At 38.4% G+C, this 16,891-nt stretch overlaps 3 protein-coding genes across 8 annotated transcripts; 2 read left to right on the plus strand and 1 right to left on the minus strand.

Moving 5' to 3' along the window:
- Positions 1-63: 63 nt before the first annotated feature.
- On the minus strand, positions 64-5,691 carry LOC111783243 (protein IMPAIRED IN BABA-INDUCED STERILITY 1). 3 transcript variants are annotated; one of them, XM_023664153.2, is made up of 10 exons: positions 5,242-5,691; positions 4,641-5,051; positions 3,846-4,130; positions 3,388-3,705; positions 2,525-2,752; positions 2,335-2,432; positions 1,536-1,623; positions 855-1,382; positions 638-770; positions 64-387 (listed from the first exon to the last, which is right to left on the minus strand). In XM_023664153.2, the coding sequence occupies exons 2-10, from the start codon at positions 5,034-5,036 to the stop codon at positions 377-379; spliced, it is 2,085 nt and encodes a 694-aa protein (XP_023519921.2). In that variant the 5' UTR covers positions 5,037-5,051; positions 5,242-5,691; the 3' UTR covers positions 64-376. The 3 variants fall into 3 exon arrangements, with proteins under 3 accessions (XP_023519921.2, XP_023519922.2, XP_023519920.2); XM_023664154.2 differs by having other exon boundaries at positions 4,641-5,045; positions 5,242-5,690; XM_023664152.2 differs by having other exon boundaries at positions 4,641-5,104; positions 5,242-5,689.
- A 2,483-nt stretch (positions 5,692-8,174) lies between these two features.
- LOC111783256 (uncharacterized) lies at positions 8,175-12,067 on the plus strand. 4 transcript variants are annotated; one of them, XM_023664172.2, is made up of 4 exons: positions 8,175-8,535; positions 8,810-8,929; positions 9,623-9,838; positions 9,979-12,067. In XM_023664172.2, exons 2-4 carry the CDS (start codon positions 8,900-8,902, stop codon positions 11,893-11,895), a joined length of 2,163 nt encoding a protein of 720 aa, XP_023519940.2. In that variant the 5' UTR covers positions 8,175-8,535; positions 8,810-8,899; the 3' UTR covers positions 11,896-12,067. The 4 variants fall into 4 exon arrangements, with proteins under 4 accessions (XP_023519940.2, XP_023519938.2, XP_023519939.2 ...); XM_023664170.2 differs by having other exon boundaries at positions 8,176-8,535; positions 9,547-9,838; XM_023664171.2 differs by lacking the exon at positions 8,175-8,535 and having other exon boundaries at positions 9,562-9,838.
- Positions 12,068-12,670: 603 nt separating this feature from the next.
- LOC147786342 (uncharacterized) lies at positions 12,671-16,759 on the plus strand. Its single transcript, XM_087120520.1, has 2 exons — positions 12,671-12,999; positions 13,578-16,759. Exon 2 carries the CDS (start codon positions 13,605-13,607, stop codon positions 16,569-16,571), a length of 2,967 nt encoding a protein of 988 aa, XP_086976646.1. The 5' UTR covers positions 12,671-12,999; positions 13,578-13,604; the 3' UTR covers positions 16,572-16,759.
- The last annotated feature ends 132 nt before the right edge of the window (positions 16,760-16,891 follow it).

Below are 16,891 nucleotides of genomic sequence, written 5' to 3' on the forward strand. Positions count from 1 at the left end.
TTTTCATTTCATGGAAGCAATTAGTCAAGTGAGGAATTGAATGTTTTCAAGTACACAGCCAAGTTTAGGAATCAGGAACATTTATAATAATACTTTCTCATCATATATCAGTACTAGTCTATACATTACAACATTGGAGGAAAGAATAAAAAAAAAAAAAAAAAAAAAAATGGCAGTTTGGAAGGAAATCGACAAGTTTGATCATCCAAACGTTTCGGCTTTCTTGAAGACATTCCGACGTGTGTATATCTGTTGTTTGTGTTGAACAGCGATGTCCTAACTTCCTTGGTTATGAACTTATTGCTGTGAAATCTTCAGCAATCAATAGTTTATTGGGTGAATGCCCAGTTCTCAAAATTTTCCAACTGGTTGGCAATCAATTTTTACCTACAAATTACAAGCCCAAAAGAGAAAGGGTGAGCACAGATGATCCTAACATGAAGAACATAGGGAATGCAGACAGGAAGACAAACGAGCTCGCAACAAAGCTGCTGTGAGCTTCTAGTTGTCTGACAGGGAAGTTCTACCTTGTCTTTAAAACCATGTGGTAAACATATCAGAAGAAAGATGCTGCCATTGAGGTGCAAATTTCAAAAGGAAAGAAACATCTGTACCATCAGAGCATGCGTTACAATACCTCGTTGAAACCATGATCTTCGAACTGTCTGTCGGATATGCCTCTCGTGTCTGTCTAGCAGTTCATCCACTCTGCTAGATTGAGATAACAAGGGCCCAGAATATTCAACTTTGTCCACTTGGTCCTGATAACTCTGTCACAAGATCAAATCAAGGAGGTTTAAGTGGTGAAACAATGGCACACATCAAAGGGCTGGCGTTAATGATCTTAAACTCACCAGATTATTCCTCTTAGCTCCCAGTTCATCTCGCAAAGAAAGTGCCACTGCAAAGTCCTGGGAGTGGTACTCATCCGAAGTATCAAAGGAATCAGGACGCTCAAACTTGCCCCACTGATTCCTTATCACAACCTTGGATCTCTCACTTGATTCAGGACCCTTGGAACTTGAGCGGCTCATGGATAACATGTCTACCTTCTCATGAAACTTAGACTCCAAATTGCTTCTTGATGTAGCAGAATGGTCCAGCCCATTAATTAGTTCTCCTCGTGAAATTGATCTGGAATAACACCGAATAGAGGCATCGTCTCTTCGTCGTCTTGCCCACGCAAAGCCACTCGATGTCGAAACTTGTAGAGGGCCAGAGAAGGGAATGTCTCCTTGAGATGCATTCGTTTCATGTATAGTCTCTTCCAGTTTATCAATTGACAGCTTTTGCGCCTGGCCAGCTTTGGTAACCTTTTCTTCTTTTAGATCTTGTGCATTAATACTAATTGTATGCAGAGCTCGAGCTGTGACTGATGAGTCCTGTACAACATTTTAAGCAGACGAATGAGAACCTCCCTTGCAATGTGATCGACACTAAGAATAGTAAAATTGTAAAGCCCGTGTCTGCCTCCTTTGCATGCTTTTCATAGGTTTGTTTCTAAAAAGAAAAAGAAGAAGAAGAAGAAGAAATACCTCAGCTGGTGCCAATTTATTGGTTCCATGATGATTTCGCATTAACCTTCTGTTATCTAGTCCACGGGCTCTTCCACTATGTTTTTTCCTGAAAGTTTAAAATGCTATTGATTTTAGATCATGAAGAACCAACACAAATAACAGTAGTAAGCAGAAGAAGAAACTGGATTTGGACCCAACTTTTTCAACTTTTCAAACTATATCACATTGCTCATAGATTGTAACAGTCCAAGCCCACCGCTAGCCGATATTGTCCATTTTGGCCTATCGTCGTTAACCACACGATTTTAAAACATGTCTGTTATAGAGAGGTTTCCACACACTTATAAAGAATATTTTGTTCTCCTCTCCAACCGATGTGGGATCTCACAATCCACCCCCCTTGAGGGCCAGCATTCTCGCTGGCACACCTCCTGATGTCTGGCTCTGATACCATTTGTAACAGCCCAAACCCACTGCTAGTAGATATTGTCCTCTTCGGGCTTTCCCTTCTGGGCTTCCCAAACGCGTAATGGGGAAGCCCATAAGGGAAAGCACAAAATCCTTGAGGGGAAGCCCGGAAAGGAAAGCCCAAAGAGAACAGTATCTGGATGAGTACCGGTTCTGCTGTGTAACTCTAAAAGACGTGTTTTAAAACCTTGAGGGGAAGCCCAGATGGAAAAATCCGAAGAGGACAATATCTGTTAGTGGTGGGCTTGGGTTGTAACCTCCTATCTAGAGACAACTATTTAGTCTCATCTTTTTGTATCCTCTTTTGAGATTCAGATTCTTTTATGATAGAAAGAAATGAGAAACCGACCTTTTAGTCTCCTCTCTTTGTTTTGCATCAATCTCTTTGCTAGGTGGATATATTGGCAAGCTTGATGGATCACATGCATACGGTTTTGTACTGAAATACTGAAAGGAGCCATAAGGATATAGTATGAGAAAATTCAGTAAACAAACTGATTACTTGGTCCTAGTATCCATAAGGTAATCAGCATTATTACCGCAGATGTGAGAGCAGAGGAGGCAACTCCACGCTTGTATGGTTCCACGGAAAGAAGCGTTTCTAGCAAGTTCACAGTCGTCGAAGGATAATCTTTGAATGTCTGGCGTAGGCAATTATTATATGGATGTTGTGGCTTGAACAAAGTGGCATGAGGAAGTTTAGACCTTTTCCAGTACTCATCAGGAGGAGAGCCGCAAAGCTTGAAGATCTTGTGTAGCTGTTCGACCTATTAGTTGCAAACGTAAAGTCAATATCACCTTTGAAAAAATATATCATATTTGGTAAGAACTGTATGACGCATTAAGGAAGACATATCAGTCCGCTAACATCATCATTCATATTAAAACACTAATGTAAAACGTTGAATCATTGAAGAGTTCAAATTTCTTCCAAGCTCTGCTATGTTTCACGTAACAACTCAAACACACCACTAATAGATATTGTCTTCTTTGGACTTTTCCTTATGGGCTTCTCCTCAAGGTTTTAAAACGTGTCCCCTAAGGAGAGGTTTCCACACCCTTATAAGGAATGTTTCGTTCCTCTCTCCAACCGATGTGGGATCTCACAATTCACCCCTCTTGAGAGCCCAGCGTCCTCATTGGCACACCATCCGGTGTCTGGCTTAGATACCATTTGTAATAGCCCAAACCCACCGATAACAGATATTGTCTTCTGGGTTTCTCCTCAAAGTTTTAAAACGCGTCCCCTAAAGAGAGGTTTCCACACCCTTATAAGGAATGTGTTGTTCTCCTCTCCAACCAACGTGGGATCTCACATTTGATAAATTTCTTCTTTCAAGTAACAATGTTCCAAAGATAAGCAGAATATGTTATTAAGAAGTTTAATAAAGAAAAACATTACCTCTGTTCTTCCCTGAAGAATAGGTTTCCCAACAAGGAGTTCTGCGAAAACACAGCCAACACTCCAAAGATCCACAGATGCATTATAGTCTGTTGAACCCAGTAGAAGTTCAGGAGGACGATACCACAGAGTGACAACACGACTCGTTAGAGGTTGCTGGTGCCCGGAATTATAGAAGTTCGCCAATCCAAAATCAGCTACCTTCAATACCCCTTCGTTATCGACTAGAAGATTAGATCCTTTAATATCCCGATGCATTACACCGCGTGAGTGACAATGCTCAAGCCCGGATATCAATTGTTTCATGTAGCATTTAATCTACAGAAAAGGTAAAGAGCCAAGGATTCAATACTGTAATCATTGTTCATAAGAAAAAGAAAGTTTCATTTCCACTTCATATTCTGCAAAAGAATGCTCCCCAACTTTATAACTATAACAGAAACTTAAACCAAGCATACCTGTGATTCACTAAAAGTGATATCAGGGGAGGACAAGAGCCCAGTAATGTCATGGTCCATGTACTCAAACACGAGGTAAATGTTACATGATAAACGAGACGTAATTAAGCCCTCCAATTTGATGATATTAGGGTGATCAAGCCTGCGGAGAATCATGATCTCTCGTGCCATAAATCTAACACTTTCAGGCTCAAAATTGTCGAACCGAACCTTCTTTAAAGCAACAATCCTTCCTGTTTCGAGTTCGCGTGCTCGAAATACACTGCTATACGTACCTTGTCCAATCTATAAAAATTCAACATCCACAAGCAGAAAGAATTTCGTCCATGTCCATCCAGACCAAAATCAACTTTCTATACACACAACAACTTCAACTACCACCATATGAGCATTAGAAATGTCAACCATAAAGTTCCAATGAAATTCAAGCAGTTGCAGAAAAGAAGAAAAGATGCCAAAATGCTTTTTATAAAGCAGAATTCTCTGATTAAAAGACCAAAAATCTTTCCATGGAGGATTCTTTGTTTCTTAAATATACAAACATGGAGGGAAAAGGGATCATCAAATGCATGCAACTCCATGATGCTCCCACACTGGCATGTTGAATTGATTGGACAAAGCAAAGAACTAATGACATGTCCCCTTCCCCTAAAAGGAAGTCTAATTATCCTAATCGACTATAAACTCAAGTCAACAATGGAAAGGGATGATTAGATGTATATAAAACTAGGATTGGATATGATTAACAAAGCAAAAAAACAGAGATTGAAGGGTAAAAGAAAAATAACTAAGAACCTTTTCCAGCTTCTCATAAGCATCGGACCGGAGAGGAATCCAACCTTGAATGGCCTCACCGGCGACAGCGCTGAGCCAGGCCGGCCACCCTGCCGCCACTTGCTCACTTTCAATATACTTGTTCAAATTCCCCAATCTGAAGCTCAAAGTCTGATTCCCTGCGCCATTTGAACTCGCCCTCCCCGATTCACCCAGCTCACTCCCAACCCCATAGAACTCACTGGACCCCTTCGACTTCCTCTTGGCCTTCGGCTTCGAACTCCTCTCAATCTCCCCCAACCCACATCGGCTACGACCCGAGCTCCCCACCGCCGTTGATTCATTGTCCCGAAATGCGCCGGAGTGATCGAATGCAGGCGTCACGGACACCGCCTGCTTCGAGTTCACACACCCCATGGCGGATCACTGCAACTTCACGACCATTAATGAGAAATTCAGATTTTAAGAAGCAGTTTAAGTGGACCCTGAAATGGAGAAAGTCGGAAATCAAATGGGTTAGCGGGAATGTTGATTTGTTTGAAACCCAAATGAAAGGAGAAGGAAAAATGGGAGTGCAGTGAAGAGGGAAGAGCAAAAACAAGAAGGGGGTGGAGTTTTATACCACGTTACGAAGTCGGAATGTGAAATTTGGCTTTGGTTACTTCGGCTGTGGGAAAACAGTTCGTTTCGCTGTCTCTCAGTCACTGTTTTCGATCCATAATGCGGCGATTGCGGAAGATGGTGGATAGTAGAAGGCATTAAAGCGCGGCTCCACAATCGAGCACAGCGAGATCAACGGAAAGTGAAATACCCACTGCACCAACAGCAGCAGTAAACAATGAAATTTGGGTGAACAAACCCAATACCTTCCATCTATTTCTTCTTCTCCTCCAATCGTAACTTTCTTCCCAACACTCGATTACTTTGAACTTAATTCACCCTAAGATAAACAAATACGAAAAGCGTAGAATTAAAAATAGTATTTGAATTTTAAAATTTGAAAGTATCATTAAGCAGAATGATCATTTAATCTAAAAGATTTAAATAAGTTAGTGATATTTAAATCTAAGTAAAATCAATAAATAAAATAAAAGAAGAAAAAAAGTAATTTGGTTTTTTCTGTGAAGTCTGAACCAAACCAAGATCGATGTGAAACGACGGAAAATGGGCAGAGTTTCGGGCAGTATGTGCTTATTCTCTGGTTTTGTTCCCTTATTGCATTTCTTTTCTTTTTTCTTTTTTTTAATTGGGCTCGCATTTCTCTCGAGTCGTCGCGTGCGTGACCGGCAAATGGGAACCGGCCCCACTTTATTTACCCCGGTAACAAAGCGCGTGGTTGACCGCACCCAGCGTGGGAGTGGGTTTTAGTTTGGGGACTAGTTGACCGAATTTATTTATTTATTTATTTATTTATTTTAGTTCAACACCGATGAAAAAATTACATTGATTTTTTTTTTTTTTTTTTTTTTTTGGCCTCCGATCAATTTTGAAGTAGAGAAACAATAACATTTTTTAGGAGCGATAGACTTCGTCCATGGACCGTGTGGCTACCGTCTATTTGGCTATAGAATATGTTGCAGAGATAGATGATGAGTAGAAGACATACTCAAATAATTATGGAGGTGTTCTAAATGAGGTGTCGGTTACGTTTTCGCAGTGACTAATGTTTCCGAAGCTTTTGATCTCAATTGGTTGTAAGTTCAACATTGATGTTGTAGCTGATACATACGTTGGAGTTGGAGTTGGTGTTATCATGTCATAACTCTATAGACAAACAATGTTATCAATAGAGGTCTTTCAGAGTTTAACCAATAGGTCAAATTTGTTGAAACATATACGCTACTCGAGATAATTTGAAAGGTCTTTAAAATCGATCTGTACCTTTCTAAATAGAAAACTTCAACGACTATAAAAATATATTTTAAAATTCACATCTTGATTATTATTAAAATATATATATATATATATATATATATATATATATATTAGGATTTTTTTTTAAGAAAAAAAAAAAAAGGCAAAAGTAGGAGAAAAAGAAAATGATGAAAAGAAAAAATAATTATAATCACTTTACTTTAATTGTTTCTGTTTGGTACCTTTTGAGATCAGCCTTTGTTTGGTTAAAGCTTTGCCAGCTTTGCCAGCTTTGCCACCATGACATTTTCCTTTCTTCACTGCTGAGGTGGGCCCACGTCATTGACTTTATTGGGACCCACCTTAAAAGGAGACCCCTATCGCATGCATGCCTTTGTCTTTCTGCAATCATCTTAATTATTGATTTATTCCTCAATTTGGGCCTCGCTTTTAATTCCATATCCTTCTTATAATTTTATAATAAACTATATACACTTAATTAATTAAGTTGTTTTTTAATGCTATTTTTAGATTAAATAATAAAACAACCCAATAATGAAAATTTTCAAAAAATAATTTTGAAATATCAGAATTTTAAATTAGTTTTGTTTTTATAATAAATAAGAAACTATATAATTAATTACTTTAAATGTATTCTCTAAATATATTATTTTCTTTATTTGAAATTTCAACCTTCCTAATATGAAAATGGTGGTCAACAAATTTAGTTTAATCTAATAAATGAAATCTTTGAGAGATGAATACCTTATATTTTATTTTTTGTTATTTGAAAAATAATAAATAAAAAAAATAAATATAGTTTAATTTAATATATATATATTATGGTTGTTATAACCAGAACCACAAGGGGCACCAACCCTAGATTTATTATTCGAGTTTGAGTCAAATAATAAGCTTTGAAATTTTTTAAATATGAATTTGTTGCCTAATAAATTCAAATTTTAATTATATTTGTAATTATCCTTTCAATAATAAATTATTAATTTATAAATCTACAATATATTTTTGTTAAAAATAGAAAAAAAAAAATTCATAATAAATAAAATGTTCTCAGTTGGCAGTCGTCCCAACTACTGAAATCGTTTATGGGCCTTCTAGAGGAGCATGGTCCACAACAGTAAGCCCAACAATGATTACTGAAGAGGAGGGTGAAGGTGAATTATGGGGTTGCTTTTACTATACGCGGTAAAAAAATATTTACAATAGGAACCAATTTTCTCATTAATTTTTTTTTTTTTTTATTGTTTTGAAATGTTTTCAAAATTGAAATTAAGTCTTGAAAAATAATAATAATAATAAAAAAAAGTGGACACTAAAGCCTAAGCCCAAGGCAACCAACTAGGCCCAACCTTTTTGGGCTTTAATTTACATTATTATATATTTTTTTTAAAATTTGACCTTTACGTAAATACTTTATTTCATAATTCAACCAAGGCAACCAAATTAATATTTTGAGTTTGAGGGCTTTAATCACTTTATTATAATCATTTTTAAATTAAAAATTAAAGTAATTCATTTGATTCTTAATAATGTATTTTTTTAACCAATTAAATTTTAATAATTACGAAAATGTAAATAATTGTAGTATAAATATTTAAAGATATATATAATATATAATTAATGGGATAAATTATGATAAAAAGACAATTAAAGAAAAGATAAGGAAGGGGTTTAGTTTATGGGCAAGGTGAAGCATCGCAGAATCTTTTTTGGAGTAATAAAAAATCCAGAAATTAGAGAGGAGGAAAGATAGAGACAAGATAAGTGGTAACAGACAGCCATGGTGTCCCTTGTAATGGAAGCTTTGTTCGTCTCATTTCATTTCCTTTACTCTCTCTCTCTCTCTATCTCTAAATCTTCCTTGAAAAAATGGCCCATCAGCCTTCTTTACCAGATCCGAATTTCCTACTTTATCCGCTTTCCGCGTCCGATTTCCTTTTCCATGTAATTCCTCACCCAATGTCCTCCACTTCCCCCTGATTTCTCCTCCATGCCTCCTCTCTGTTTCTTCTTTTACTTCACCTTCCATTCTCTAAACCAGGTGATTCAATTTCGTACAACTTTGTTATTCAGATTTGGTTCGTTTCTGTAGTTTATTGAATTTGTTTGGTGGGTTCTGTCGATTGAGCTCTGAGAGAGTGAATTTAGAACTATGAATGAATTAATGCATTGTTTGTGCGAGATTTTGTTTGTTGTTTTGTTTCTGCTGGACTTGGTTGACCTTTCTTCCCTTTTCTTATGCAATATCTTAGTAACTTCATATATTCAACTTGTTCTACTGAGTTTTCATCTGGCCTTTGTCTTTTTGTATTCAGGCTCTTGAAGTTTGTATGGTCAAGCTGAGTTTCGTGGTACTAAATGGTGTGAACGGTGTCATTTCAATGTGAGATTTTGTCTCCATTTGGATGTGCTTTTGGCAAGGAACTCTGCCTGAGGTAATAGTCTCTTAACTCTTATATATGATTCTCCTCAACTTATTCTGTCTTAAACTATGTTATCATTAACTATACATGCCAAAGTATAATATTGGAATTTGAAATTACAAATGGTTGTAACTTTAAAAGTTTTAGCTGGAGTTGATCAAAACTTCTTGAATCGTGGACCGGTTGGTATTATGTGAGATCCCATATTGGTTGGAGAGGGTAACGAAACATTCCTGATAAGGGAGTGGAAATCTTTTTCTAGCCTAACGTGTTTTAAAATCTTGAGGGGAAGCCCAAAGAGGACAATATCTGCTAGCATTGAGATAGGGTTGTTACAAATGGTATCAGAGCTAAACACCGGGTGGTGTGCCAGTGAGGATGCTGGACCCTCAAGGGGGATGGATTGTGAGATCCCATATTGGTTGGAGAGAGGAACGAAGCATTCCTTATAAGGGTGTGGAAACCTCTCCCTAGCAGACGCGTTTTAAAACCTTGAGAGGAGAAGCTCAAAGAGGACAATATCTGCTAGCACTAAGCTAGGGTGGTTACATATTATGTTAGAAACCTAGGTGATTCTGTTCTTGTGTCTATTAGATATCAACCATTCATTGCTGCCCTTTTTAACTCAGGTCCTAATCTCTCAGAATATCCAGTGAAGCATTTGTATTATTTATGGAACTTCTTGGTATTGGAGTAAATATGCAGGGTTCTGGCAACTATCCAAACTTTTATTTCAGTGGGGATCTAAAAGGAGTTGTTGGTGGCTGTATATGGCCTCAAACCAGTGAGGATAAAATGCTGAACGGTGGACATAGCTCCAAAGCTTTCTTGTCACCACTGTCAGCTGGTCTGTATTTTGAATGTGGTCGAGATGCGTTAAAGCAGATAATGCTTATGCAAGAAGCGACGTTTCGGGATCAGGTATATCCTCGGTCTGCAATTTATCTTTTGGCTTAGAATCATTATGGAGTTATGTACTATTAGTACTATTAGCCAATCCTACCACATATTTGCCATAGTTATGTACTATTAAACTCATCTGAAATTAATAAACTGTCCAGATTTACGAACTTCATCGCCTTTACAAAAGACAGAGTGAGTTCATAGCTGAGATGAAGAGGGAATCAAATAAGCATGATGTATGCATCACGACAACTCGGTCTGATTTTTATAAGTCTCGGGTCGATGCATTGTGTGCTCAGGATGCACACAACTTCCCTGCATACAGTCAATTATTTATTTATGGGGAACAAAAGAGCTCACTACATTCAAGTTTTGGGAAGAACATTCAAACAGGTTCTGACACCCCTTCGAACGGAATCTTTTCGAAGACTCCTTATTTTTCGGAATCTAAGAGCAAAATTTTGGGAAATGGGATGTTTGATCTTGAACTTCCAACTGACAGAAAACAATTGAACAGAAGAGATGAATTGACAAAAGTGCCTGAAATGTCAAGCTTTCATCTCAAGAGAATGCCTGATGTTGTTCATATTAGTGATAAACCTCTTCTTTCCAAGCATGATTTGAATGCTTCATTACATAGGGATTCTTCAACCGCTGATTCATTGTTCGAGAAAACAAAGATCTCGGTCGATTTAAATGATCCTCCTAACATCGAGGAAGAACCCGGCTGTAGATCCGTTGGTTTAGAGGATGCTACTGGCCATAGGGAGATCCTTTTCCATGATCTCAATGGCAAAGCCAATTCAAAATTTCTTGTTTTCTCAGAGCCAGATGTCCATGGAAGGAGAAATGGACCCTCTAACAATGGCTATTCTGAATCGATTAGCTTTTATGACAGAAGCAAAAGATATCAACCGGACAAAGATATTACAAATTCTAGTCTGTCATCATCCACTGCATCTATGACAAAATCTGTACAAGGTCCCATAGGAAATGCAATGCTTGCTGAAGATGATCTCTGTAGTGTTAAGAACTCGAGATCTCGCACTGGGTCTAGTAGTGTGAACCCCCTTGAAGGAAGCTTCTGTAATGGCTCCAAGTCCGAGATCGTGAAAGAAGAATCATGCCGCAAGGCTTCTGCAAATTGGATCGAAGGTCGAATTGATCTCAACGTCTGCATAAATGAAGAATTTTTGGCCGCGCCTTGTTGCTCAACTGAAATGAAACTGGAGGTACCTGTAAGTCCAGGAAAGGGAAAACATTCTTCAACTACAGGAGAGTTTGGTGAGAACCAAGTTGGATCACATTTTCTAAAGTCAGTTGAAGACGATGGCGAACCGTTGGAGGATCTCAACGCGATTGCAGCAGAAGCTCTGGTTTCTATTTCATCATCTGTGGCTCAAAATTGTCGAAAAATCACCGGCTGTCAGTCCGTTCAAGTTTCATGGGAATCCTTATGCTGGTTAGCCGAAATAGTTTCTTCAATGGGAGCTGAGCCAGAGAAGGCTGAAGTAGCCATGAAATGTAAGGATGGCAGTGACTCAGAGGAGCTTTTGTCAAATTGCATGGATGACTTTGAGGTCATGACATTGAAGTTGAAAGAAACAGTAGAGGAAGAGTGTTCCTTGACAAGAAGTAACCACCAAGAGGAGGCAACAAAAAATGTTTCTTCACCTTCATGTCAACTGGGGAAGGGCCGTGCGAGGCGGGGTCAGCGCAAGAACTTTCAGACAGAAATTCTTCCAAGTCTTACAACTTTGTCGAGGTACGAGGTTACAGAAGATATTCAGACAATTGGAGGCCTGATGGAAGTCACAAGTTCTCACTCGATAAACGGTGCAGCGAAAACTCCAAGTAGAGTCGGAACGACATGGACTAGAGGGAAGAGACGGTTGTGTGATTCATCTTCAAAAGTTACAGAGGCTGTGCTAGGGTCGATCATGGATCAAGTAAGCAGTGACAATGAAGTAGAGAATAAAGAAAGAAAGGTTGTAGTTTGGGGTAATATTACACGGCGGCGGAGGGGACGGAGATATCCAGCTTGTACCAGAAAGACTATTTTAGGACAAGTATAGTTGGACTATCATATTTGATCTGTAAATTTTGCTAAGTTCTATTCAGCTCTCCATTTTGAGTCAATTGTTTGTGCCATTTAATACAAAGTTATACTGGAAAGAAGGAAACCGCCATTGTATATGCAGACAGGTAGTTTCGGTAAATGAAGTTATCTCATGCTGGTTTGGTTTATGAGTTTCAGTTTACACCCAAGTTTTCTGTGCTCTGCCGTGTGGGATTTTACTCAACCAAGCTTTTACATCAGGTCGGGAGGAAGCCATTTATAGCGTTTTGCTTACAGACACTGGTCGGTGTACCAGCGAGAACATTGGCCTCTCAAAGGAGTGGATTGTGAGACACCACGTCGGTTGGAGAGGAGAGCAAAACATTTCTTGTAAGGGTGTGGAAACCTCTCTTTATCATACGCGTTTTAAAAAACTTTGAGGAGAAGCTAGGACAATATGTGGTAACGGTTGATTTGAACTTTTTTATGGATTGCATCATATCATCGGATCAGTTGAGCTATCTATATTGCTTGTGATTCAAACTAATACTAACAACAATCATTGCATATGCTGGAATATTTGTACCTAATAAAGCCAACATCTATCCAACTACTTTAACTCATTCATTAATTATTTAACTGCCCAATTAAATAATAGCAAACGGTCCTTGTGACATCAAAGCTAAAATATTTTATAGAAAATTTGTAATGGGCAACTATAATACTTTTTCATATTTCACAAATATATATCAAAATATTTGATTGGTATATCAACACTAATGTAAGATATATTATTAGTATGATTTATTTAATCCCCATTTTCCCACCAAAAGTAATAATCCCGGGCATTAACCAACTAATTAAGCCATTCTGCGAAGGAAGTGTTGGCGGAAATGATTGGGGAGTTGTGTAAAACCAAAAATGAAGTTGAAAAGAAGATGGTGGTTTGATTTGAATGGGGTTCTCGCTTACCAATGCCCGCCATGCCCGATTGGTTGTAACATATGCTCTAAAATGGAAGCGGGAGATTGTTTTGCTGCAACAAACGCGGCCTCTTATATGATTCAGCTCCCTCCATCACAACCCCAAATCTTCTCCCTCACCTATCTGCGCCAAAAAGGTAAGTACGATTTTTTTTTTTGCTTTTTTCTTCTCGTTCGCGCGCAATTAAGTAACCTCTCTTTTTCTGATTCTTTTGCTTTCGCTTTTGCATTATGTGAATTGCGTTTCGCCTCATTTTCGCGAATGACTTCGATTAGTTGTTGGGCATAATGCTGGATTGTGATCGAATAAATGAAAGTTTTCTAGGCAAGTTTATTGGGTTTTCTGTGTTATGATCGTACGAATGGACATAATATCGAATTACAAATGGGCACTTCTCTGTTCTGTTCTGTTCGGTTTTATGATGAGGTTTTTTCAGGTTATGGTGTTCTTTTTTTCTTCCCTGAATGTGTCCGTATTGGCAAAATGCCATTGATTTCATTGGATATTCTAGCTTTCTTGGTAGATGGAGAAATCGTTGAGCTAAGAGCTCCCTTTTGTGGGTTAAGAAGCAAGTTTTATATTCTCATGAATATGCCAATTTAAAAGTGAAATCATATAAGAATTATGTTATGTTATGTTACGTTATGATCATGGTTGTGATTGTTTGTTTGTTTATCATATGCCCTTTGTCTGAGTAAATCTCATCTGCTGCAGGGTTCTGCTCAATAATTTTTTCATTTAATGGCGGAGCAGAACAATGATATACCTCTTGCTATGGAGGAGGTAAGCGGGGATGAAGCTAGACAAGACGAGAGCTTTGATATCCCTGTCATTGAAGTTGCAGAGACCAGTAAGCCTGAAGATATCACGGAGGAAAGCATTGATATCCCTGTCATTGCAGTTGCAGAGACCAGTGAGCCTGAAGATATCACCGAGAAAGGCATTGATATCATTGATTTCCCAGCCACTACGGAGTTTAATGAGCCTGAAAGTTGCAATGTAGAAGTTATTGTGCACATTAATACCCCAAAGATGAAACCAAAAATTCTCTCTCGCTATCTCCTACCGCACACAGGCTCATGCCATGATTTTTGCAAATATGGTGCTAAACAGGATCTTGAAGGGAAGCCTGCAGGTTCAATCTTGAGAAAAGCTAAATCAATGGGAGGTGGTGGCCGGGATTTGAGGAGGATTATGGTTTTGTTGGCGAAACAGAATACAATCAGTCCAAAGTCCTCCCCAGATTACAATGCCATCAATATTACTGACGTGAAGGAAGATATAATTTCTTTCCCTGAGATTGTTACTCCCTCTCCAAAAAGGCCTTTACCTTCTATCAAGGAAGTGCAGGCTGCATCGGTGCATTACCGTCGGACAAAACTTAATTTGTCCCGATCGAAGGCGTCTTCTTTTGCAAGACAAGTTAGTTCACGAACCAAAAGAAACAAAGAACTTCGAAAGGATAAGAAACAAGATGGAGATGGAAGTTCAAGCAGTTGTACAAATAGCACAAGTAGATGCCAAGAGAGAAATATCTCCGCAGAGGAGGATATGAAGGACTTGGTGCCACGAGTACTTTTTCGTGTTCCAAGAAATCGTGTCAAGCGTGTTACAATTGCAGATAAGAAAATCATTGGGAGGTGTGGTCTGAAGAGACCAAAGCATCCCAGAAAATATAAACCTGATCCATTTAACAATGAGGATGTAGAGGAGAAAACTTTATACATGATTGAACCATCCACCAAGAATGAAACAGAGGGATTGGCTCAGAATGGTGTTCAAATCGCTGAGTCTCGATCACAATCTTCATGTGCAACAGACAACAGCTTGAAGCATGAACAAGAGTCTGATGGATCCTCCGTATTGCCACCATTGTCAGTGAAAAAGAACATGAGGCATGCTAGAAATAGAACTAGTCCTAAAATTTTATCTACCAAGAATGAAACAGAGGAATTGACTAAAAAATGTATTCAAACCGCTGAGTCTCGACCACAGTCTTCATCTGCAACAGACAACAGCTTGAAGCATGAACAAGAGTCTGATGGATCCCCCATGGTGCCACCATTGTCAGTGAAAAAGAACGTTAGGCGTGCTAGAAATAGAACTAGTCCTAAAATTTTATCTAACAAGAATGAAACAGAGGAATGGACTCAAAATAGTGTTCAAACCGCCGAGTCTCGACTACAATATTCATCTGCAACAGACAACAGCTTGAAGCATGAACAAGAGTCTGATGGGGCCCCCATAGTGTCACCATTGTCAGTGAAAAAGAACGCGAGGCGTGCTAGAAGTAGAACAAGTCCTAAAATTTTATCAACCAAGAATGAAACAGAGGAATTGGCTCAAAATAGTGTTCAAAACGCTAAGTCTCGACCACAATCTTCATTTGCTACAGACAACAGGTTGAAGCATCAACTAGAGTCTGATGGAGCTCCCATAGTGTCACCATGGTCAGTGAAAAAGAACGTGAGGCGTGTTAGAAATAGAACTAGTCCTAAAATTTTATCTACCAAGAATGAAACAGAGGAATTGACTCTAAATAGTGTTCAAACTGCTGTGTCTCGGCCACAATCTTCATTTGCAACATTCAACAGCTTGAAGCATCAACAAGAGTCTGATGGAGCCCCCATAGTGCCACCATTTTCAGTGAAAAAGAACGTGAGGCGTGCTAGAAATAGAACTACTCCTAAAAGTTTATCAACGTCTCCATCGGTATCCAAGGAATTCAAAGGTATAAGTAGAAGTTTATCAACGTCTCCATCGGTATCCAAGGAATTCAAAGGTATAAGTAGAAGTTTATCAACGTCTCCATCGGTATCCAAGGCATTCAAAGGTATAAGTAAAAGTTTATCAACGTCTCCATCGGTATCCAAGGAATTCAAAGGTATAAGTAGAAGTTTATCAACGTCTCCATCGGTATCCAAGGAATTCAAAGGTATAAGTAAAAGTTTATCAACGTCTCCATCGGTATCCAAGGAATTCAAAGGTATAAGTAAAAGTTTATCAACGTCTCCATCGGTATCCAAGGAATTCAAAGGTATAAGACATAAGAGATTTGGTATGGCTCATATGACGGAGACCCGATCAGCTCCTTCATCACCATTTTCATCTAGGTACCCATCTGAACGCGTCCATGTTGAGCATCGTGGCTCTACTTCAGGAAATGATGTGAAAAAAAGTGAGAATTCAAAGGTGGAACTCAAGCTTAAGACCCGAAGGATGGCTCTAAGTGATTCTGGAGATGGTCAATCTAGAAAGCTGAAGTTTAGGAAGGGGAGGATGCTTGAACTTCAAACTGAAACCAGTACGCCAAGGAGGCTTAAATTTCGGCGTGTACGTTTACTTGGTGAGATTCAAAGTCCTAAAGTTGATTTAAGAAAGAGAAACATGAAGGGTAAAGAGGCCAACCAAAATGGTATTGAAGTGAAGGAAGATGAGAAGGAATTTAAGAGAAAGAAAATCTTTAGGAGGAAGGAAACTATCGAGGGAAAATTCATTTCTAGTAGACTCAAATCTGAGAGAGTTGTTCTTAGACATCAGGATTCGAGAGGAAAGAAAGAAACCCTAAATCTGCTTAATAATGTCATTGAAGAGACAGCAAGCAAGCTTGCACAGACCAGGAACAGTAAGGTCAAGGCATTGGTTGGTGCCTTTGAAACTGTGATATCATTGCAGGACACAAGACCCCCTGCAGCAGGTGTTGCATAATATTTAAGCTGTATGATAAAGATATAATATATTTCATGTATATAACAATCTGGAAGGGGTAATATATTCATATATATATATATATATATATATATATTTATATATCAAATGTGACATGAGAGTAAAGTAAAAGACTTTGATCGAAATGATATGGCCAATGTGGAGAAGGGTCGGGTTATTTCAGTGAAGATTTTTTTTTTTTTTTTTTGGAAAATTATATTTATTGTGTGGTGGATTCATTATTATTATTGTTTAAAAAGTGAAATGATTGATTAATTTGCTCCATGATTTTGTGCCATACCAAACTCACATCAATGCAA

Source organism: Cucurbita pepo, chromosome 20 (assembly GCF_057944985.1).
Source record: "Cucurbita pepo subsp. pepo isolate OVF chromosome 20, ASM5794498v1, whole genome shotgun sequence".
NCBI lineage: Eukaryota > Viridiplantae > Streptophyta > Magnoliopsida > Cucurbitales > Cucurbitaceae > Cucurbita > Cucurbita pepo.

Coding starts and splice junctions, on each gene's coding strand:
- LOC111783243 (XM_023664153.2), bottom strand. CDS start 5,036: ATGGGGTGTGTGAACTCGAAGCAGGCGGTGTCCGTGACGCCTGCATTC. Junction 4,131..4,640: donor CTTATGAGAAGCTGGAAAAG/GTTCTTAGTTAT, acceptor GAATTTTTATAG/ATTGGACAAGGTACGTATAG. Junction 771..854: donor GAGCTAAGAGGAATAATCTG/GTGAGTTTAAGA, acceptor ATCTTGTGACAG/AGTTATCAGGACCAAGTGGA.
- LOC111783256 (XM_023664170.2), top strand. CDS start 9,590: ATGGAACTTCTTGGTATTGGAGTAAATATGCAGGGTTCTGGCAACTAT. Junction 9,839..9,978: donor AAGCGACGTTTCGGGATCAG/GTATATCCTCGG, acceptor TAAACTGTCCAG/ATTTACGAACTTCATCGCCT.
- LOC147786342 (XM_087120520.1), top strand. CDS start 13,605: ATGGCGGAGCAGAACAATGATATACCTCTTGCTATGGAGGAGGTAAGC.